Raw genomic sequence first — 22,283 nt, forward strand, 5'->3', positions numbered from 1 at the left:
TTATCGCTCGTCTGGATTCCGTTTCTTTCTTCCCGGCCTTCTCTCGCCCTCGCTCCTGAGGCTCAGGGTCTCTGAACCTGAGGCTGTGTGTGTCACACAGAGCCTGGGGACGAGAGGGCAGAAGGCGACAGTGTGTCGTGTAGCACCTGGAGAATCTCTGACTAAACGGATGGCTTTGAACAGGAGGATATTGCTTTCTTTACTCATGAAGTCGGGAAGTTGTTGGCTGTAACCAGAGCACCTCAGCAGGGCATTTACAGTTCCCTTGGGCCCTCCCTCACGGTCACAACAGAGCCACTGTAACTCCAGCCAACACATTTTTTTGCCCCAGGCAATACACAGCAGGAAGAGGTAATGCCGCAGGGCCAGTTCCAGAAACCCCCCTGGCATTTCCACCCGGGTGTCCTTGGCTCAGTCTCCTCCCCCTTCCCCTCGAGGGAGGGGCATCTTGGAAGGCCAGTGTTTGGCCTTCTGGCTTCTCAGCTAACGGGAGAAAGCGGAAAGGGAAGTGGGAAAGGCGTTTACGTGGAATTGGTGCATGTGTTTAGCTATTTGCATTTGCACCCTGCCCCCTCGAAGCTCACCTGTGCCAGTCACTCTGCCCTCTCGAAGCTCACCTGTGCCAGTCTTCAAGCCTTCTCCCCCCCTCCCCCCAGCCCCCATAGATAGACAGAGCAGGTGTGTCTCAGGCGCAAGGCCCATGCGGGGAGCCAGCGGTGCCCAGAGAACCGCCTCCTCCCTGTCTCCCCCCCCCCCCCCCCGCGGCGGGGAGGCCTGTGCCATGGGAATCTCACCGAGTTCTTGTCACCCAGGCCTGGCGTCCGTGGAAGCCTACAGCTACAAGACCAACGAGTGGTTCTTCGTGGCCCCGATGAACACGCGGCGGAGCAGCGTGGGCGTGGGCGTTGTGGAGGGTAAGGAGGTGGCCGGGGGTGGCGGCTGGTCCTGCCTCACGTCCTCTGCCTGCCCTGGCGCTGAGCCTTCAGCTACGTGGTCCAGTTCACTCGTGAGAAAGGCCACGTCTGCAGGGACGCGAGACCTGGGTCATGAGACCGAGTCCCAGAGGGGTTCATGGATGCGCCAGGGGAGGATGCTAGTACCCAGCTCAGGCCAGGCTTCAACCCGGGTCTTCTGACTCCTCGTACAGTGCTCTTCTGTAGCTCCACTCCTCAGATTGTTGGTGGTTCAGAGAGGTAGCATTTCATAGACGTGCGGAAGTTCAGTGGGATGGCCAGTGCTGACCCCTTGACCTTCCCCGCTGCGGGGCTCAGCCAGAATGTCCATTGCGTTAAGGTGTGTGCACAGCTGGGTACCGGTGGCTCAGGCTGACATCCCAGCTACTCAGGAGGCTGAGATCTGAGGATCATGGTTCAAAGCCAGCCCGGGCAGGAAAGTCCGTGAGACTCTTATCTCCAATAAACCACCAGAAAACCGGAAGTGGCGCCATGGCTCAAGTGGCAGAGCACTTGCCTTGAGCTGAAGAGCTGAGGGACAGCGCCCAGGCCCAGAGTTCAAGCCCCATGACAGACAGAAAAAAGGAAAAGAAGGGCTCAGGGTGGCTTCTGAAGAGCTCCTGGCCCCAGCTGAGATCAGGTGCCCCAGTGGGTTGCAGACGCGGCCTCAGCCGCTCACTGTGTTCCAGGGAAGCTGTACGCCGTCGGGGGCTATGACGGCGCCTCACGCCAGTGCCTCAGCACCGTGGAGCAGTACAACCCGGCCACCAACGAATGGACCTACGTGGCCGACATGAGCACCCGCCGCAGCGGGGCAGGTACGCGGGGCGCAGGTGGCAGCCATTGGGCCCCTCCCCCTCCTTTCCCGGGACCCTGCAAGATCCCATTAGTGCTTCTCACCCCTAGTGTCTCTGGGGACTACACCATGTGTATGTGTGGGTGTATGTGTGTGTCTTGTGGGTGGGTGGTGCTCTACCACTTAAACCACAGTCCCCACTATCGGCTTTTTGGTGGTTCATTGGAGATGAGAGTCTCACGGATTTTCCTTCCCCGGGCTGGCATCCCAGCCTCCAGATGAGCTGGGGATTGCAGTCATGAGCCACGGGTACCCAGCAGGCCCATCTGTACCTCTTTGACAGTGAAGGATTGCCACGCGGCTGGGTGACAGACCGTGTCCTGATGCACCCTCCTCACGTCTCCGTCTGGCTAGTTTTCCCGTAGCTCTAAAGGCTGAAATAGTCTTACCAGGGTCATGTTCTGGCTACAGATTTGGTCATGGTTATAGCGTGTGGTTCTAGGAATGGCTGCAGGTCATAGCGTTAGTAGCTGGAAGGGTTAGGGTTTTCTCTCTCGGGTTGGTTCCCACAGACTGAGACTCCATCTCCATGCCTCCCCCCCCACACCCAGGCTCAAGGCCTCTGCTGTCTTACTCAGACCCCTCCCATGGGCCTCTGAGGTGAGGGGGAGGCAAAGCAGGGGAGGAGGGGACCCTGACGGGGCTCCTGAACAATCCCAGCAGGATCGGGGCACCGCCGAGAGCCAGTTCGACCTGCCCACGCCACTGGCCACGGCAGCTTTGTCTCTGCTGGCCGCTGGGCATCCCCTTCTGACCTCTGGTCTGGGCTGGGTCCCCTGTCTGTGTCAGGGCTGCAGGCTGGGTCCCCAGGAGAGGCAAAGTTCCTCCAGAACCTGCTGATTTCTAGCCATTGTTGGTGTGACAGCGCCCTCTGCTGTTTCTTCAGGAGAACTGCAGCAACCTCTGGTTTACAGGCCTCATGGCCAGGATGCAGCCTCTTCATGAAGGGCTGGTTGTCTAAGGGGCCTACCAGGCCATCCCACCTCCCTCCCCCTACAAGAGGGGAAACTGAGGCCCAGAGAGGGGAAGCAGAGCCATCCTCCTTTGTGGGGGGGGGCTCATCTCCTTGGCTTGCCCGGAAGGATCCGGGACTGGTCAGTGAGGCCACTCAGGCACCAGCTCAGGTGGACCCACCTGTGAGCCGTCCCCACCAAGGGAGAGAAGAGGAGAGGAAAAAAACAAAGGCCCCTGGTGTGACACTGGGAAGGTCTCCGTGGTGGTGATCTCGGCTCCCTAGTCTCAACTTCTCATTCTTACTGGGTGAATAGAAGGCTGAGTAATACAATGCTGTGGGGAAATGATGCACTATAAATAGTAGCCTCCCCCCCCCCCAAAAAAAAAGGGAAAACAAGGGTAATGTGTCATCCCTCTCCCAAATATGTGCGTGTACATGTTCTCTTTATTTACGTGGTGGTGCTGAGCTTAGGGTCTTATGTGTTTGCTAGGCACAGGCTCTACCACCCAGCCCTTCCATCCTTTCCTGTGCTGGTTATTATTATTATTTTTTCCCTGCCCTGGCATGTGCTTGGACTACCATCTTCCTCTTTTAAGCTGCCCTTCACCCCTGCATAGTTGGAGCTCCAGATGTATCCCACCACGCCCGACATCTTCGGTTGTGATTGAATCTGGCCGACTTTCCTGCCCGAGCTGACCTCGAACCTCAAGTCTCTCATTCTCAGCCTCCAAAGAGTGGCTAAGATTACAACTCTGGAGGGCACTGGTGTCTGGCCTGTAGGATAATTAATACAGGATACTACTAGAAATGAGATCGCATTTGCTTTGTGTTATGACATCTCCAGGCTGCCAGTCTTTTTTTTTTTTTTTGTCAGTCATGGGGCTTGAACTCTGGGCCTGAGTGCTGTCCCTCAGCTCTTCAGCTCAAGGCGAGCACTCTACCACTTGAGCTACAGCGCCACTTCTGGTTTTCTGCTGCTTTATTGGAGATAGGAGTCTCACGGTCTTTCCTGCCCGGGCTGGCTTTGAACCGAGATCCTCAGATCTCAGCCTCCTGAGTAGCTAGGATGACAGGCGTGAGCCACCAGCACCCGGCAAGGCTGCCAGTCTTGACATGCAGGCAGCATGTCAGACGTGAGCACTGACTCTTGGGTCACCCTGTGGGATGGGTGCCCACACCTCCTGGCTTCTGGCTCAGGTCACTGGACCTAGGCCGGGACCCTGTGCGCTCTGCCTTGCAGGGGTCGGAGTGCTCAGCGGACAGCTGTATGCCACCGGCGGGCACGACGGGCCGTTGGTGAGGAAGAGCGTCGAGGTGTACGACCCGGGGACCAACACCTGGAAGCAGGTGGCCGACATGAACATGTGTCGACGTAACGCAGGTAGCGCGGCGCGCGATGCAGGTGTTACCTGCAGGGGGGTGTGGCCTTGCTCCCTGCAGGTGCTCGCTCAAAACGACAAGGACAGGGCCTGGAACTGAGCCCAGCCGGCCTTGGGTTAGGGGAAGGGAGCCCTGGGATCTAAAAAGCTCATCACGGGGCCCGCCATTCAGCGCAGAAGGGTCCCTTCTCTCCAGGGAGGGACGGCGACCGTCACGGTACCCAGATGGCTACAGACGAGACGCGCCCTCTGACTGGCCACCGCCTGCCCCATGCCAAGTGGCTTTGCTGGTGGCTGAGCACAAGGCTCATGGACACAAGCCAGACCATGCCACTTGGGTTTTCTTTGTTTCCTCTGGACCAGACAAACCCCTCTCACTCCCATGCGAGCCTCATTTCCTTCCTTGTAGGGAGAGCCGGAATCCGGATGGATTCTCTGGTAGATCCACCTCCTTTAACCCCTTCTGTGTACTTCCTGTCTCTGGTGAAACCACTTCCTCTATTCTCTGTATTACCTCTGTCTGGTTAGAACCCCTTTATCCTCTGCTTTGTACTTGCTATATTTCCTTCCCTTCTCCTGTTTTTTTTTTTTTTTTTTTTTCTGTTACTTCCCATGAAATGATTTCCTGGAGTATTTAGGTTTATATTTCTCGGAGCTCAAATATTTCAAACAATTTCCTTTTAGAACTTGGCCTTTTGGGTTGTGTCCTTTGTAATCGATCTTGCTCTGGAAGAAAGTTCTCTTGGCCCATCTTCCCAGCCTAGAAAGTCTCACAGACGACTTCCAGGCGGATTTATTTCCTTTATTCTCATGGTATATGTTTGCCAAGCCCATTTGGAGCTGACTTGTTGGAAGTATTAACAGAGGAGGCTTTCTGACTTTCTCCCTGGCCTCTGCCCCATGTGATAAATCTAAGCCACATGAGCCCCAAAGCTAGCCACTCTATGTGGAGGGGTATGTTCTGACGTAAATGTGTGTATGTTCACATATAGATACTGTTTAACTCAATGACAAAAGTGAATCATTCTATTCTATTGCTTTATGAGGTGCTTAAGAAAAACGCATGTTACCACCAACATCTTCACGACAACACTAAATTTATTTACAGGATTTTATTGATTTCATTCGAGGTTGGTCCTCTACCACTTGAGCCATCTTCCACTTCTCAGAGTTTTTCTCTCAACACTGACCATAACCACTTTTGATCACCTCATCAGTCCCTTAACTTTAAAAGTACACAATTTGTTGGACTATGGCCTTTGAAAGTCTTGATGAATGGTAATTACATTTCCACCAGCTCTGGGTCAGGATGTAACAGATGACAATGCGTCTTCCGGGGCCCCAGACCCCCTCCTCCCGGGGCCCCAGCCCCCCTCCTCCCGGGGTCCCAGCCCCCCTCCTCCCGGGGCCCCAGCCCCCCTCCTCCCGGGGCCCCAGCCCCCTTCCTCCCGGGGTCCCAGCCCCCCCTCCTCCCAGGGTCCCAGCCCCCCCTCCTCCCGGGGTCCCAGCTCCCCCCCCTCCCGGGACCTCAGCCCCCCCCTCCTCCCGGGGCCCCAGCTCCTCCCGGGGTCCCAGCTCCCCCTCCTCCCAGGGTCCCAGCTCCCCCTCCTCCCAGGGTCCCAGCTCCCCCTCCTCCCGGGGTCCCAGCCCCCCCCTCCCGGGACCTCAGCCCCCCCTCCTCCCGGGACCCCAGCCCCCCCTCCTCCCGGGGCCCCAGCCCCCCCCTCCCGGGACCTCAGCCCCCCCCCCCTCCTCCCGGGACCCCAGCCCCCCTCCTCCCGGGGCCCCAGCCCCCCCTCCCGGGACCTCAGCCCCCCGGGGTCCCCTCTGGGGCTTTCCACTGACACCCCTGGTGCTGCTGGCCCCCAGGGGTGTGCGCAGTGAACGGGCTCCTGTACGTGGTCGGAGGGGACGACGGCTCCTGCAACCTGGCCTCGGTGGAGTACTACAACCCGGTCACCGACAAGTGGACGCTGCTGCCCACCAATATGAGCACGGGGCGGAGCTACGCAGGTCAGTGCTTTGGGCACTGGGTGGAGCTATGCTGATCAGGGCTTGTTGCTCCTCCCACTCTGGGTGGAGCCATGCAGATCAGCACCCCAGGTCCCTCCCACCCTGGGCGGAGCTACACCAGCAGGGTCCCGGACCACCCCGTGCTCCTGCAGCCGGGTGGGGGGTTGTGAGCTTGCTGATTTGGGGTTCAACACACAGAAGTGCCATGGCAGGCGCTGCAGGAGCCTGAATGCAGCCGCCTCAGAACTTTTCTGTTCTGTCATTTTCGGTCCCGGTGATTGAACTCGGCCTCAGGCTTGCTAGGCAGGTGCCCTACTGCAAAGCAGGTGCTTTCCTGCTTCGGTGTGACCCATGAGCATCCCACACATGGCTTTTTCTTCATTATCGGCTCCAGAGGTAGACCCAAAGGAGACAGACACACGTGCAGTTGTGTGTTCAAATCCACTGGCCAAGTGAGTCTAGCATCTGAAGACAGAGGAAACTTCTCGGAAACACAAAGATTCACGGCTGAAATTATTTAGTAGAGCATGACTTTAAACTATCCAACACGCCCCCCTCCCATACCCCCTGCCCGCCTCACCCCCACACACATACCAAACCCCAAGAATGACTTAATGTTTGGCAGTAGGGAAATGGTGAGGTCCCGGTTAAATGCTTACCCAGTGAAAAGCACGGGAGATGCTGGAGATGGAGATGGAGAGGTCAGGGGAGTATGTAACAAGGCATGTGCCATTTGTGCTCTGTCGTGTGTTTGTGTGTGTGTGTGTGTGTAAACCGGACAGCCACTGCTTCTGGACATGGACTTTGCGGTCAGCTCTGCCACTAGCCCTGGGAGCTGAGCCAGGCATTCAACTCATGAAATCTTCAGTCCTCTCCCTTGTGAAGTGGGAATAAATTAGATGCAGCCTCTGAGGACCGAGTTAGAGAAAGAGAGAGAGAAACAGGACAGTAAGTGTACAGCGTTGACCGCAAGGCCTGCCTGGCGCCGGACGCCACTTGGGAAATGATTGCCATTGTGCCCAGAAGCCAGGAAATATTCCAAAAAGACTATGGTGCTGCCATTCAAATGAAAGGATTAGAGATTTTTTTCTTTGTGTTCTCCTTCTCCAGTCCCTCACTTTTTCATAATGAAGCATTCTTACTACTTTTTACCGCTAAATGGAAGTTCATGGGGGGAAAAAACGATTTAGCATAATGGATAATGGCTCCACACCTATAATCCTGGACGCTTAGGAGGCTGACGTTAGGAGGATTGTTGTTGGAGGGTGGCCTGGGTAAAAAGGTCACAACACTTCCGTCTTGGCCAGGAAAGAAGCTGGGCATCCGTTTGTCATCTCAGCTGTATGGAAATCATAACGGGAGGGACCGAGGTGCAGGCAGACCTAGGCAAAAAACAAAATTGCTATTTGAAAAATAATGAAAGCAAAAAAAGGGTGGAGATGTGGCTCAAGCAGTAGAGTACCTGCCTAGCAATTACGAGGTCCTGCATTCAAACCCTAGCAGCGCCAAACACACGCACACCAGAAGTTCCACCCTTCGAAGGGCTCCTCAGCTTGGTGATGTCAACTCGGGTGGGAACTCAGGAGGGTGGGTAGCAGAGCTTGGACTGGGATCTAGAATTCGCGTTTCTGCGAAGTCAGTCTACTCTCCTTTCCAGTTCATTCCGCTGTCTTCTAAAAGGAGATGTGAATCAACCATCCAATGCAGCTTTGGTGGTATCAGCATAGTTAAGCCTTCCTGGAGGCCCAGGAATCTGAGTCATTATGATATGTGGGGTGCGACCATCTGCCTGGAGCTTTGGAGGGCCTTTGGATCCAGTTGATTTGGCCTGGCAGGGCAGAAACACTTAGTAGTGTTGGCAGCCCCAGCCCAGAGGCCTTTTATTATTTGGTAAAGACAGGTGCCCATTCCCGTGGACTTTAACAGGATGTCTAATGCTTCACGAACTCAACAGGGACCCTTCGTTCCTATGGCGGAGTTAAGATAACTTCCTTTCCCTCAGGTGTCGCTGTAATTCACAAGACCTTGTGACCCAAACTTCTGCCAGAGATGGAGGAGAGAGAGAAAGAGAGACACTTGGAGCAGAGGACCAGAGCCGGAAGTGACTCGCCGGGGTGCCAATGCGGTACCAGAGCACTGTCCTCCACAGCGTGGATTCTAATGACCCGGCTCCTGCTCCAAACGAGGTGCTTCGGTCTCTGTCCTGAGCAGATTCCTACAGGTTATAGGAATCGTCTTTAATCTATAGGTTATAGATTCCTGAATACCCCAGCAGCACCTTTGGACTTTTTAATGGCATTTCTACAGGGGTGGGGGAGGGGGGGGAAGAAGACCCGTGTGTGTGTGTGTGTGTGTGTGTGTGTGAGAGAGAGAGAGAGAGAGAGAGAGAGAGAGAGAGAGAGAGAAACGTGTGCGAGTCCACTGGATTTCTTTACTACTGATGCTTTCGCCATGCTACAAATCAAATCTCAGTGACCTCACCTCAGGGCGGTCCCGTGGGACTGTAGACTACTGATGCTTTGTCTTCCGGAAGTCTGGTTGGCCAGGCCGGGGAATGTCCCAAAAAATATAACCGGCCAGGCAGGCAGCTGTGACCAGGCCTGACACGTGACTTGACCCCCGTGGCCCTGCACGAGAGCGGAGCTTCTTCCTCACGCCTGCGCCGTGTCCAGCACACGCCACGTGCCACCCCGTCGGCAGTCTTCCTGGGCTGTCCTCTAGGAAGCAGATGAGTCATGGCCTCTCTCTCTCTGGTTGCCGACGTCATGGATTCTTCCATGTGAAGATCTTGTGTGTCTTCAGCAGGGAAAAGGAACTCTTCGGAGAAGCCCCAGAGCAACACACTGGAGGAAAAATAAAAATCTATACAAGAAAAGGAAAAGAAATACAAGGAGTGGTGTGGATGAGGAGTCGGCCCTTACCCACAACGCGCTGGGTTTTCCCAGGCTGGGACAGCCAGGCGAGGCTCCTCAGGCCTGAGGATTGGTCGTATGGAGATGAATAAGTGAAAGGTGCTCTTGAGCTGTATGAGGCGACGTGCCAGCTGGGGACGGCCCCTGCCACTTTGGAACGATGCTCCAGTTCCTCTGATCTTGTTGTCTTCCTTTTTATGTGATATCTTCCCATTTCAGGGTCTGTACCCCTCTCTCCAATTTCTAGAACAACCCACCACTCCCCCCTCTGTAACCCCCCCCCCCCCATGGCTTTCTCAGTCAGGGAGAAGATGGCAGTAGATCCTGGGTTTGAGATCTCCCTCCAGTGATCCTAGCATTTCAAGAGTTTGAGAAGAGCTTTGAACTCACAGGTGATGGTTATTAAGGCCAGGACTTCAACCATGTGGAGAGGGAACTTGGAGCATAAATGGTGTTGTTTGCATTAAAAAGAAAGAAAAAGAATCTGGGCGCCGGTGACCCACACCTGTCATCCCAACTACTCAGGAGGCTGAGATCTGAGGATCACGGTTCAAAGCCAGCCTGGGCAGGAAAGTCCGTGAGACTCTTAACTCCAATGAACCACCAGAAAACTGGAAGTGGCACTATGGCTTGAGTGGTAGAGTGCTCGCCTTGAGCCGAAGAGCCGAGGGACAGCACCCAGACCCAGAGTTCAAGCCCCACCACCCGCCAAAAAAAGGAACCTCGCTTTCCTAAGCGAGCAGCTTGCTTGTGTTGGGGTTTCTAGCATGGGAGAGGATGCCTTGTGTCTGGAGAGCAGTCTCACTCCCACCGAGGGACTGGGGCTTAACCCAGGACACCCAGAGTGTGGTGAGCCCTGATGTTGGGTGTGCCTTGCCAGCTGTGTCTCCTGAGCAGATGTTGGGGTGGTTGGCAGCCCTGGCGCTCCCTGGCCCTGCAGTTAGAAACCCGGGAATCCTCCCCAAATCAACTGTAGGTTTATCGGGCACTGCCGTGGGACTCTCTAGAAGATGACATCTCTCTCTCCCATATCAAGCGAGGGCTTAGCACCCTGGCACCCAGATGGGGTCGGGCTGCGTGTGCCCAGCTGTGCGGAGTCTGGGCCACACTCTAGCCTGGGGCTTCTCTCTGGGCAGTGGGGATCCTGGACTTCAGAGCTCAGCCTGGCTCCAAGTTAGAGACCGGTTGACTGGGCTTTTTGTTCTGGATGTATCTCTTCTGGTCCCAAGGAGATCTGGAAAATTTGGGGGGTGGGGCAGGGGTGATAAGGTGAGGTTGGGTGTCTCATCCACGTCCGATGAAAGTGGATTTCCCGAGAAGCTGGGTGGGGAAGGCCTGTCTCTCCGTATCATCATCCTAGCCATGTTTTCTGATTTGGGGGTGTTGGTTATTGTATTTCCCCTCCTAATCTGTCTGTCTCCCTGGGAAGATACCAGGTACGATTCTCAGGTCCATCAGATCCGCTTTCAAGCCTGCTGGTCACGTGGCTGGCCGAGTCTCATTTCCTTCCCCTCCCCTCTTCCCCTCCCCTCCCCTCCCTCCCCCCACTTGTGAACACAGACGGTCTTGTCCATCCTCTTGTCCGGTCTGGTCTGGTTGCAAACAGCTTCAACACCACTGGGAGACCGATTTGGACCACACGTGAGAAAGCCCACCTCTGTCCCCAAGCTCTTTCTCACAAGTACCCAATAGCATCCGTCTGGAAAAAAAAAATTGCAGTATCATGCAAATGAAGTGACCTCACGTTCTCCTATGCAATAAGAATCATTCCCACGACAAGCCGCGGCATGCGACCCCCTCTCGGGTCTGGAGCTGTCTTCCTTGGATAGCTTGTGTAATGTCTGTATATTTCCGAGCCAAATTTTTTCTTTTCCTTTCTCTCTCTTCTCCTGCTGTCTTTGTAAAGTTTAGCTCGCAGGCTAAAAGTTTAATGTAGACTTTTTATTTCATAAGATCCCTTTTGAGGATAGTTGAATCACTTTTTATTGTCCACGGTAATGAGACGCGATGTTTGGTATATGTCCTCCGTTCTGTCCACGCGTGTGGCCTCCTTCCCTTAATTTCTCACCTTCCCGAGATGGATTTCTCAGTTCCACAGACAAGTCTCCTTTCGGGTTTTTTCCTCCTTCCTCCCATGCCCTATTTAAAGAAGACTGCTGAATTTAAAGACAGGCGCTGGTGTTTCTTGAATCGCTTGGGCGTAACGCTGAGCTGAACTTGACGCTCTACTGCTGCGTGTCTGGTCTCTGGAATCGTGCTTTCTTCCGGACCCGTCTTGTGGTGGCTTTTCCTGGCTGGCATTGACCCTGACACATGAGGGCTCCTTGCTCACCCCCTTAGGCTTCCCGGGTGCAGCAGGCTTATTCCTCACGGTCTTCTGCTCCCTTGTTCTGCGGGGGTAACCTGTGGGGAACATGTTAAGCACACGCGCTTCAGGGGTTCACACCAGGCTTAGGGTTGATGTGTCTTTTCACTCCAAGCTAGCCTCTGTGTATTGATCTGCTGTTAGCCTTCCTGTTACGGTTCGTTGTTTCCTTTTTAAAAATATTTTTATGAATGTTGGGGACAGATGTCATCAAAATGGCCTCCGTGTTTAACCTGGGAAGTTGCTTGGAGCTGGGGGCGGGGCGGGGGGGGGCACAGACTCAGATGAGAGCGAGGAGGAGGCTGGAATGTATTTTGTGTTCAAGCATTTGCACTACTTAGAGTCCTGGCTGCTTCCCGTTCAGCTGTGTGCCAGCGGCATCCGGCATCGGGGGACAGAAGAGCATCCTCGGTGGCGGGCAGCCACCGGCGCCTGGTGCCACCTGCATCCAGGGACTCGTGGGTACAAGTATCGGCCACGGCGTTTGCCAGAAAGCAAATTGCCTTCGTGCTGCGTGCTTACCTTTGGCTCTGAAATTGTAAATTATCCCCCGCCCCCCTTTTCAGTGGCAATAAAGAACCCTGTTGGACTAAGAACCCCTTTGGGGCCCATGATAATTGGTATGCAGTGTGTAAAACACACTTTCCCGGAATGCATGTGTGTGGATGCTGGGTCCCCGTCCATGCTGGGTGACGGGTCATCCCCGGATCTCTGGCGGGCCGCACGACGCAGTTCCCAGGTCAGGCCTTTGGTCCCGCGTCCTCTGCATGGATGCAGGGGACCAGGTTCTTCTGGAATGTGTGATCACTCACAGCGACCGTGGAAGAAACCTCCCTCAGATGTCTTATTTTCACAGGAACCACACTCTGGTTTCTCATGCTGTATGTTTAATAAAAGCCAAACGGTGGTGCAACACTTTCTTGTGCGTCATTTCTACACTGGTGGGTCTACTCATCATCTCCGACGGGAAATGGACACTGAACTCCCCACTGGTCTTCTGTGGATAAATTTCTCCCCCCTGACCCGTGGGATGGGGTCTGCCGTCACCTGCCCCCAGCACACGGTCAGACCTCAGCATTGAGGCCTGGCGAGGAGACCCTCTCTAGCGGGTGTCAGGGGGTGTGGACTGTGGTCAGGTGTGTGCGCTGGTCCTGGGGCCTGAACTCTGGGCCTGGGTGCTGTCCCTGAGCTCTTCAGCTCAAGGCAAGCACTCTACCACTTGAGCCACAGCACCACTTGCGATTTTCTGGTGGTCCATGGGAGATCAGAGTGTCATGGACTTTCCCGCTCGGTCTGGCTTCGAACCATGATCCTCAGAGCTCAGCCTCCTGAGTAGCTGGGATGACAGGTGTGAGCCACCAGCGCAGGGCTGCTATGATCTCTTTGAACTCAACACTGAGATCGGGAAGGGGCCTGAGGAGGGGGCACGGGGCTGGGGGAGGGGAGGAGGCTGTCCCATCATCAAGAGTGCCAGGCGTGGTTAATCTCCGCATCCCGTGTGCAGTAGAACATCAAGTTGAGCTCAGTGTTACTCCCAAGCTCTGAACCTCCTCCTCCCTGGAAGAGATGTCCAGCAGCCCCTTTGAGTCACACTCAAATCCTAGGGGGTGAAGTGGGGGGCATTTTCTGCAGGTACATCCTGAGGCAGGAGTTCCCGTGTCTGGCCCTCAGGCTGGCTCCACGTCGCCCAGCACGGCTAGAGAGAGGCCTTGACCTGCCGTGGCGTGCCAGGGGCCTGCATCGCTCGCCGGAGGAGGAAGGAGGCCTTGTTCCTGGCGGCGTGACCTTTGCCCTCTGCTTGTCCAGTTCTTGTTCCTGCTCCAGGAGATGGCACTCCGAGAGGTAAGAGATGGAGGTCGCTGGGGCTTGAACTCACGTCTTCTGTGGTAGTCGCTTTTGACCGTTGCGTTGCGTGTAACTTGAATCTCTTAGGCCCTTGGGCGCTGAGCTTCAACACAAAACAGCACAGAACAAACGACACAGGATGATGTTTTGACACATCCTCTGACATTAAGCAAACTATGCATGATGATGTATTGACGCATCCGCTGACATGGAGTCCAATGAGGCTGACACATTTGGCTTCAGGCCTTTCCCTTCTCCTCCTCAGATCCCAGCTACCTCCTGGACAGTCTCCTAGGGCTGTGTTTTGTGGTTTTTTTTTTCCCCCCTCCATTATTCTCTGTGTCCCTGTCCCATTTCAAAAAATAGAGTTTGTGTCCACCCCGTGTGCCGTACAAATCACTTGTGATGCCAGTGCACGGGGTCCCCGCTCTGACGCAGAGGTGAGAATCTCACAAGGGTCAGAGTCATGTCCCCAAGCAGCTACAAAACCGTATGCTGGTGGAAGAAACACACACACACACACACATACACAGGACAGACAGGCCTGGGGAAAGTGAGAGACTGACAGCCAGAGAGACAGCATGGGAGAGACCAGTGCACGCACACACACGCTCACACGCATGCACACACGCACGCACACGTCAAAGGACAGACAGCCAGAGAAACAGAAGGAGGTGGAGTAGAATCATCTGACGTCTGTACTGACTTTATGGGTGATTTCTTTTAAAAAAAAAAGCGGATTGTCGTAATTAGGTGTATTTGACAACCTGAACATTTTGCACCGGAAGGAAAAAAAAAAACCCAGCAGCAGCAGCAGGGGTACAGGGAGAGGGGGACTGAGGGAGAGAGGCGGGATCGTGCCTGGGAAGGGAGATAACTCAGCATGGCAGCCCTTCACCCGGACACCGGGAGATGCAAGTTCACGCGTGAGCTGCCGGCCGGGCGGTCCCGTGGCTTTGAGCCCGGCCCCGGTCTGTAAAACCCAGTTGATGCTCCAGGAGGCGGACGGGGCTAGCTGTCCTGGCTGGCACCGTACCTAAACTTCATTTCTGCACGAGGCCCAGGAGAAGCCTCCAGGGAGAGCCAGGCATCGCCTGAAGCCACTTGACTTTTCTAGTTTGCCACACCTGTGCTGACATTCCCTGCCTGCCTCCCTCTGTACTTTTGAAATTGTTGCAAAAAAAAAAGGAAAAAATTTAAAAAAGATCTACAGGATCTTAGTCTAAGAAAGGTTTCTAGCAAAGCAAAGAGCACACGGTCCAGACTTGGGAGCAGGCTCCTTCCAGTAACAGGTGCAGACGGCTCTCTCTAGCCAGGACTATTGATGGTGAAGTCATTGTAGGTTGCAGTCTGGCTTGAGTTTGCTTGAGGGGGGCGTGTCTGATCTTGCTGTCACGTTTACACTGATCTATTGGGCTCAGAGACTTTAAGGTTGGTTCATGCATACATGTTGGTGCATCCATTTAAACAATGGATAGCTTCTTCCAGATGGTCCATTCAGGACAGGTGTCTGTCCACGAGATGAATATTTTTCTTTCTTTTTTTTTTTTTTTGGGGTCCGGTCGTGAGGCCCGAACTCTGGGCCTGGGTGCTGTCCCTCAGCTCTTCAGCTCAAGGCGAGCACGCTACCACTTGAGCCATAGCACCACTTCCGGCTTATTTTTTTCTGCTTATGTGGTGCTGAGGAATCGAACCCAGGGCCTCAGGCATGCAAGGCAAGCGCTCTACCACTGAGCCACCTTCTCAGCCCCATGAATACTTTTCTTTGTGAACCTCCACCCTCTTTCTTGTGTGTGCTGGTCCTGGGGTTTGAATTCAAGATCTGGGTGCTGTCCTTGAGCTTGTTTTTACTCAAGACTGGCTCTCCACCGCTTGAGCCACAGTTCCACTTCTGGCTTTCAGGTGGGTAATTGGAGATAGGAGTCTCATGGACTTTGCCTGCTGGGGCTGGCTTTGAACTGCAATCCTCAGATCTCAGCCTCCTGAGTAGCTGGGATTACAGGTATGACCCCTGGCATCTGGCTATGAACCTTTATTTTGGTGCCTAGAAGAGCCATTTTTTTCCCCCTCAGAGTTTTCCAGGATAAGTATCTTTCGTGAAGATATCCTTGCTCAATTCCCAGAGCACATCGATTATTTAAGTAGACAGGGTTAGAGGGAGAGAGCTGATCTGCTTCCTGTTCTTTTTATTCAGTTGTTGTAGCTTATTGAGGGGCCATAAAACTCAAGGAAAAGACAGTAGAGTGTGTGTGTGTGTGTGTGTGTGTGTGTGTGTGTGTGTGTGTGTGTGTGTGTGTGTGTTGGTTGAACTCAGGGCCTGGGCATGGTCCCAGAGCTTTGTTGTTATTATTGTTGTTGTTGTTGTTCAAGGCTAGCACTCTACCACTTGAGCCACAGCTCCTCTTTTGGCTTTCCTGGTAGTTAATTGAAGATGAGAGTCTCACAGACTTTCCTTGCTCAGGCTGGCTTTGAACTGGGATCCTCAGATCTCGGCCTCCTGAGTAGCTGGGATGATGGGCCTGAGCCACTGTGCCCGGCTCCACAGCTGTTTGTGCAAAACAGCCATGACAAAGAAGGGAAGGAGAAGGTGGAGTTAGGTGGTGTCTGCAACAGGGAGGCAAAACCCTCCCAGAAACCCCTTGGGCGATCGCTCTTGCAGGGTCGGATCCCATGTGAGGTGAGCAGATAGATACTTTTCACTGGTTATGTTGTTGCTTCAAACAAACTATGAAGTTTGGCACGGGCCAACGTGGACACTGCGTGGGCAGCTAAAGATGTTGGCCACCATCAGCGCCGTGATTCCCTCTCCACAGGCCAGCGTGGACTTTGCTTTCTTGGATTCATAAATCTATATTTTTTTATCCCCTCTTCTTCCATCTTTTTTTTTTTTTTTTGGTCGGTTGTGGGACTTGAACTCAGGGCCTGGGCGCTATCCCTCAGCTCTTCAGCTCAAGGCAAGCGCTCTACCATTTGAGCCACAGCGCCACTTCTTTTCTGAGTAGTTTATTGGAACTAAGAGTCTCATGGTGACTTTCCTGCCCAGGCTGTCCTCTGTGTCCCCCAACACAACCTCATGCTTAATGGTGGCCTGTGGAAGGGTGTCCATGCAGAGCTAACCCGAAGGAGGTCACACACACACAAATGCTGTGTGTGGTGGTGGTGTCAGGGGACTGTTCTGTCTGCTCTTAACTGCTGTTAACTGACTCCAGCCTTGGTCTGGAGCTGGGCAGAAGGAGGAGTCTGAGCTTCGCGCTGCTCCCTGTAAGAATGACGGGCTATTGTGAGAAAAGGAAGATGCGGCTTCAGTGTCAGGAGCGCAAGCACAGGGCTTTCACAGAGTCCAAGCCCTGCCCGCCACGAACCCACAGTGTCCTGATAATAGAAGCAGGCGCTTGCTGGGCGCCGGTGGCTCACACCTGTCACCCTAGCTACTCAGGAGGCTGAGAGCTGAGGATCACGGTTCAAAGCCAGCCTGAAGCAGGAAAGTCTATGAGACTCTGATCTCTAATGAACCGCCAGAAACCCGGACAGAGAAAGGCCAGATCTGCAGAGGACGCATAAATGTATTTTGCAGCCGCAGATCCATCATTTTAATGTAACTCGGCCTTCCCATTTGAATGATTAACGAAGGGACTGTCGGTCCCAGTGCTGGTGACCGACCTGCAGAGTCCCGATAAGCCGCCCGTAAAACTGTCTCCAGGCAGCCCGGCCACAGCGGTGGCTTGATTATTCTAGCAGCTTCTAGTAGCTTCTTTTCTGCCCAGTACCGCAAAGCACTTAGGAGCCAGTTCCGTACACACTGCACAAAGACCCCAAAGACATGATGGGGTGGATATGGCAACTGGGCTTGGCCGTGGTTCTAGTCACATCCTGGGGCTCACACCTGTCATCCTAGGAGGCTGAGATCGGAGGATCGCCGGTTCAAAGCCAGCCTGGGCAGCAAAGTCTGTGAGACTCTTACCTCCAATAAACCACCAGAAAACCAGAGGTGTGCTGTGGCTCAGGTGGTAGAGCGCTTGCCTTGAGCTGAAGAGCTGAGGGACAGCGCCCAGGCCCAGAGTTCAAGCCCCATAACTGACACACAAAAAAAGAATCTATGGGTGGTTCTTTTCCAAGAAGTAGAGTCCGAGAGGCTGAGTTGTGAAGGCAGATCTCAGGGGTTTGGGAAACGAGGTAACCAAGGGAGATGTTGAGCTCTAAATAGCAAATGAGGTCCCGGCCAGTCCTGTGGGGAGCTGTGTTGTCGGGTGGCCTGTTAGTGGGGTTGACACAGGGAACCAAGTTAAAATCAGTCACCAACACCTAAAGCACAGTCAAAAAACGGCGGGGGAAGAACTCAGAGAAAATGCGATTCCTTGAAATGATAACCCGGTGCTTCAAATGAGTAAAAAGACAAAACCTGGAACGGGAGGAAATATTTGCACCTCACCTAGCTGATAAAATCCTAGCATTCAGACTCTGTGAGGAATTCCCACAATGCAACAGGCACCAAGGTAAATAAGACTAGCCAAGAGCTGGTGCTAAGGCCTGTCATCTTATCCTGGCTTCTCAGGAGGCTGAGATCTGAGGATGGCAGTTTGAGGACAGGCTAGATGGGAAAGTCCGTAAGACTCTGATCTCTAAACCTCCCAAAAGTTGGCTGTGGAGGTGTGGCTCAAGAGGTAGAACACTAGCCTTTAGGGGAAAAAAAAAATCAAAGTTAAGGGACAGCAGTCAGACCCTGAGTTCGAGCCCCAGGATTGGCACGTGCCAAAGGAAGGCTCGGGGGAGGCGTGTGATGTGGAAATGAGGTGGTGGTGAGCTTCCATACTTTGGTTTGTCGGAAATATTAAATAAGAGGACACAGAGGAGGCAGGTGTGGGTGCAAATGTAGCCACGTGAACAGAGAAAACGCATGCTCGGTTTCTCTGAGGGCACTCTGATTTTTCTCACTTTGTTGGCTAGAGGGAGGGAAAATGCTTCAACTTTAGTTGGGTAAACTGAGTCACGGCCATACGCCAGCCCAGCACTCAGCCTTCTTCACTTAGACTCGCTCAGCTCTCACGTTTTTTTCCCTCTGACCCAGTGTGGCATCTTCAGTGTGGAAGAGAATGAGTCTGATCAGAATTCAGCCACATGGAGAAGGAGAGACAGTGGGACATTTAATGGCTTGTGAAATTGTTCCGGAAAGATCAAGAAACAGACTCTTGGTTAGTCTGCCTCATGTCACCTCTGCCGTGTGCATTACACACCAGGAGTGTGCCCCTGGCCTGTGTCCTGTCCCTGTAAGCCTCGGTGCCCAGGCCCCATTTTGTTGCAACGCATCTGATTAGTAACCTGTACACCGCACCCATGAACCCTAGCCAGCTGCAAGTGCATCTGGGAAATGTAGTTTTTATTTTGTGTTCTGTGGGGCTCTACCCCTCTCTCAGTTCTGGTGTTCTGCCACATCTCTCCCATCGGGCGACTCAACATCCACTCATCCCCTTCATCCTCTGTGTCTCAGTCACCATGGCAACCTCAGCGCGCTTCCTTGGAGCCCCTGGGCAGACATCAAAAGGTGCTCACCTTCTCAGAATGAAAACCTCAATGTGTCACCAGATCTTGCAGCTCTGGGTGATGCACCTAGCTCGGTCACAGTTCTGCCTTGATATCATCTAACCCAAAGACTAAATATAGGGTGAACCACAGCTTATACAAGATATATTTTTTAAATTATTTTATTTATTGTCGTGGGGCCTGAACCCTGGGCCTGGGCGCTGTCCCTCAGCTCTTCAGCTCAAGGCGAGCGCTCTCATGCATGCAAGGCAAGTACTCTACCACTGAGCCACCTTCCCAGCCCATTATTTTAAAACAAAAAAGGAGACTAGAAGAGTAACTTGGAGTTTCACTCTGGTGGCTCATGCCTGTCAACCTCACTTAGTCAGGAGGCTGAGGTCTGAGGATCACAGCTTGAAGCCAGCCTGGTTAGGAAAGTCTGTGAGACTCTTTGTATCTCCAATGAACCACTCAAAAGCCGGGAAGTAGAGCTGTAGCGCAAGTGGTAGAGCACTAGCTTTGAGCCAGCTAAAAGACAGTACCCAGCCCCTGAGTTCAGTCCCTGGTACACACACACACACACACACACACACACACACACACACACACACACACAGATTATTTGGGTATACTCTGTGTGTATTACACAACTTGAATATACATCCATGTCTACTAGTTACTGCTGTGTAAGAAAACGCTCCCTAGTGTAGAGGGTTGGCTGGGCAGCTGTGGTTGAACACACATCTGTGGTCAGCTGATAGAGGGTGGACAATGTAGCATCACCTGGATTTCATTCACAGTCTCGGGCTTCAGAGCACCGTGAGAAGCCTGGCCTTTTTAAAGGAAGCTTCTGCTCATGGACCATTGCCCAAAGCCAAGCCATGTGGCCTCTCAGCCCAAAGGATGGAGATGTGGGTAGAGGGCTGGGAAGGTGGCTCAGTGGTAGAGCGCTTGCTCCGCATGCATGAGGCCCTGGGTTCGATTCCTCAGCACCACATAAGCAGAAAAAGCCAGAAGTGGCGCTGTGGCTCAAGTGGTAGAGTGCTGGCCTTGAGCTGAAGAGCTGAGGGACAGCACCCAGGCCCAGAGTTCAGGCCCCACGACTGACAACAACAAAAATAAATATATATGTATATACCATAGATCACAACAGACCATATGCTGAGCCCCAACTCATGTCTTGATAAATTAAAAAAAAAAAGGCTTAGATTCCTAAAAAATAGATCCTCTAACCAAAATGGAACTAAACTGGAAAGGAGTAATATAGGATCTTTGGGTGGTGGGAGAGGATCAAAATAAAAAAATCCTTATCAAGCTTGAAGGAGAATAGCAGGAACTTGTCCCTGTGAGCAGCTTCCTTCATTTCCATCTGGTCTTGATATTTTTTTTCTCCCCCCTCCTAAGAACAGCAAAGATTTGGAAAAATTGTCAGCTAAGGGTTCTTGATTCTTTCTTCCTTGGCACAACCTGTTGACACTTTTTTTTTCTGATTTAAAAAGAATTCCAACCCCCCCTCCCCCCGGGAATTAATGTGATCAAAGATACTATTTTTTCAGGATAGCTCTCATTACATTCTATCACCTCCCGGGTGTCCCAGCTCTGCAGTTTCCTCCCTGAGAGACACAAACAAAGCATTACTGCCTCCTGACAGTAGGCTTCTCTCCATCATTCTTTTCCCTGTTTGCTCCACAACTGAGCAGAATCTGCTTGCTATTTCTTATTTTTTTGCCTTCCTAAGATACTGGAGAATTTTCTAGAATACAGCAATATCTATCTATCTATCTATCTATCTATCTATCTATCTATCTATCTATCTATCTATCTATCTATCTATCTATCTATCTATCTATCTATCGTGCTTCTGCTTGCCTGTTCTGAGCCCGAGACAGACATCATCAATCAATTACGATGCGCTGGCTCTCTGACAACCTCCAAGATGAGCCCCGCACCAGGCAGGCCCTGTCAATCAAGGAGTCGACACCAGAGTGAAAACACATTCGTCAGCTCACTGTATAGCACCTGTCATTTTGTGCTTTTCTCTGGCTCGAATAAAAATCCACTGTGCTGACAGTCCTGATGGTGGAGGTGTGGAGAGAGGAATCGAAGCCCCGCGTCAGGCGGGTATGAAGGAGGGTCTGGACAACAGGGAACCAGCCAGCAGCCGGTGGCTCATGCCTGTCATCCCAGCTACTCAGGAGGCTGAGTATCTGAGGATCGAGGTTCAAGGCCAGCCCGGGGAAGGAAAGTCCGTGAGATTCTGAATGTCCAGTTAAAAGCCGGCAGAAAGCCAGGAATGGAGCTGTGGTTCAAATGGTAGAGTACTAGCCTATAGCCAAAAAGCTCAGGGACAGCACCCAGGTCCTGAGTTCAAGTTCTAGTACCAACACACACACACACACACACACACCAGTGAAATAATGCATGCCAGCCCCAACCATTATAATTTTATAAAAATTTCAAAAAATCCCAGCCTTGAGCAACATTACACAAGGGAATGGAATACTCAAGGGAATGGAATATGCTGTGTTTCTCACAGATTCCTCCTCAGGAAGACTCTAGAAACTTCCCCCTCTCAGAGGAGAGAATCAGAGATGGATTTGTGTTCATGTGTGTCTTGTCTTGTCTTTTCTTTCTGTGTATGTGTGTGTATGTGGGTGTGCTGGCAGTGGGGCTTGAACTCAGGGCCCAGCACTGTCCCTCAGCTTTATTGCTCAAGGCGAGCACTCTACCAACTTGAGCTACAGCATCACTTCTGGTTTTCTGGTGGTTCATGGGAGATCAGAGTCTCGTGGGCTTTCCTGCGCAGGCTGGCTTTGAACCGCAGATCCTCAGATCTCAGCCTCTCGCATAGCTAGATTGACGGGCGTGCCCGGCTCCTCATTTTACTTATACTGAGTAAAACCTTTTGTGTCTGCACAATGCCCTGGTCTTTCCCAAGAAGTATCAATTGGTTGTCCTTTGGCAACTTTGGAATGTTCTGGAAAAAGAGCCGTCACCTCTTGTGGTTTTCATGGTGACTACCTAACTATTCGGGGTACAGTGGGGGGAATGTAGCTCAGTGGTGCAGCTCTTGCTTAGCATGCGAGAGGGTCTGGGCTTGAACTCCAGCACTATTGCACGTGCGCGTGTTTGGAGTCAGATGGTCTTACACCGAGCTCGAGATAGGCGGAAATTGCCAGGCAGAAATTGAATTTCCTTCCCGGGGTGGTGGACAGGCGTCTTCACCGCGCATGCTTTCTCTCCAGCTGTGCAGGAATCTGGCATGGGTTCCCCCAGCCCCCAAACCCGTCAGCTGGAGGAGTGGGTTTTCTGGAGCCTTCTTGAGCTTTCTCTCCCCATCTCCTGAACCGCTCGGCTTCCTCTGCGCTCAAGAATATTAGATGGGGAGTCTAACTGTGTAGAGTCCCCAAAGGCCCCAACTTGGCGAGAGGAAATGTGGCCTGCCCTGTCTGATGCACCCCAGTTATTCGATTTCCTCGGGGTGCAGG

The 22,283-nt window shown here is 53.0% G+C and overlaps 1 protein-coding gene across 1 annotated transcript in view; it reads left to right on the plus strand.

The window, feature by feature from the left end:
- Klhl3 (kelch like family member 3) overlaps nucleotides 1-9,595 on the plus strand; it is a 69,514-nt gene extending 59,919 nt beyond the window's left edge. The window contains exons 11-15 of the mRNA XM_042671341.1: nucleotides 813-914; nucleotides 1,643-1,771; nucleotides 4,005-4,145; nucleotides 6,013-6,156; nucleotides 8,159-9,595. Of these exons, the coding sequence (XP_042527275.1) occupies nucleotides 813-914; nucleotides 1,643-1,771; nucleotides 4,005-4,145; nucleotides 6,013-6,156; nucleotides 8,159-8,187 (545 nt within the window). The 3' untranslated portion in view covers nucleotides 8,188-9,595. The remainder of the gene's footprint in view (nucleotides 1-812; nucleotides 915-1,642; nucleotides 1,772-4,004; nucleotides 4,146-6,012; nucleotides 6,157-8,158) is intronic.
- Nucleotides 9,596-22,283: the final 12,688 nt, after the last annotated feature.

This window comes from Dipodomys spectabilis, unplaced genomic scaffold (assembly GCF_019054845.1).
Source record: "Dipodomys spectabilis isolate Male_0828 unplaced genomic scaffold, ASM1905484v1 ptg000611l, whole genome shotgun sequence".
NCBI classification, from domain to species: Eukaryota; Metazoa; Chordata; class Mammalia; order Rodentia; family Heteromyidae; genus Dipodomys; species Dipodomys spectabilis.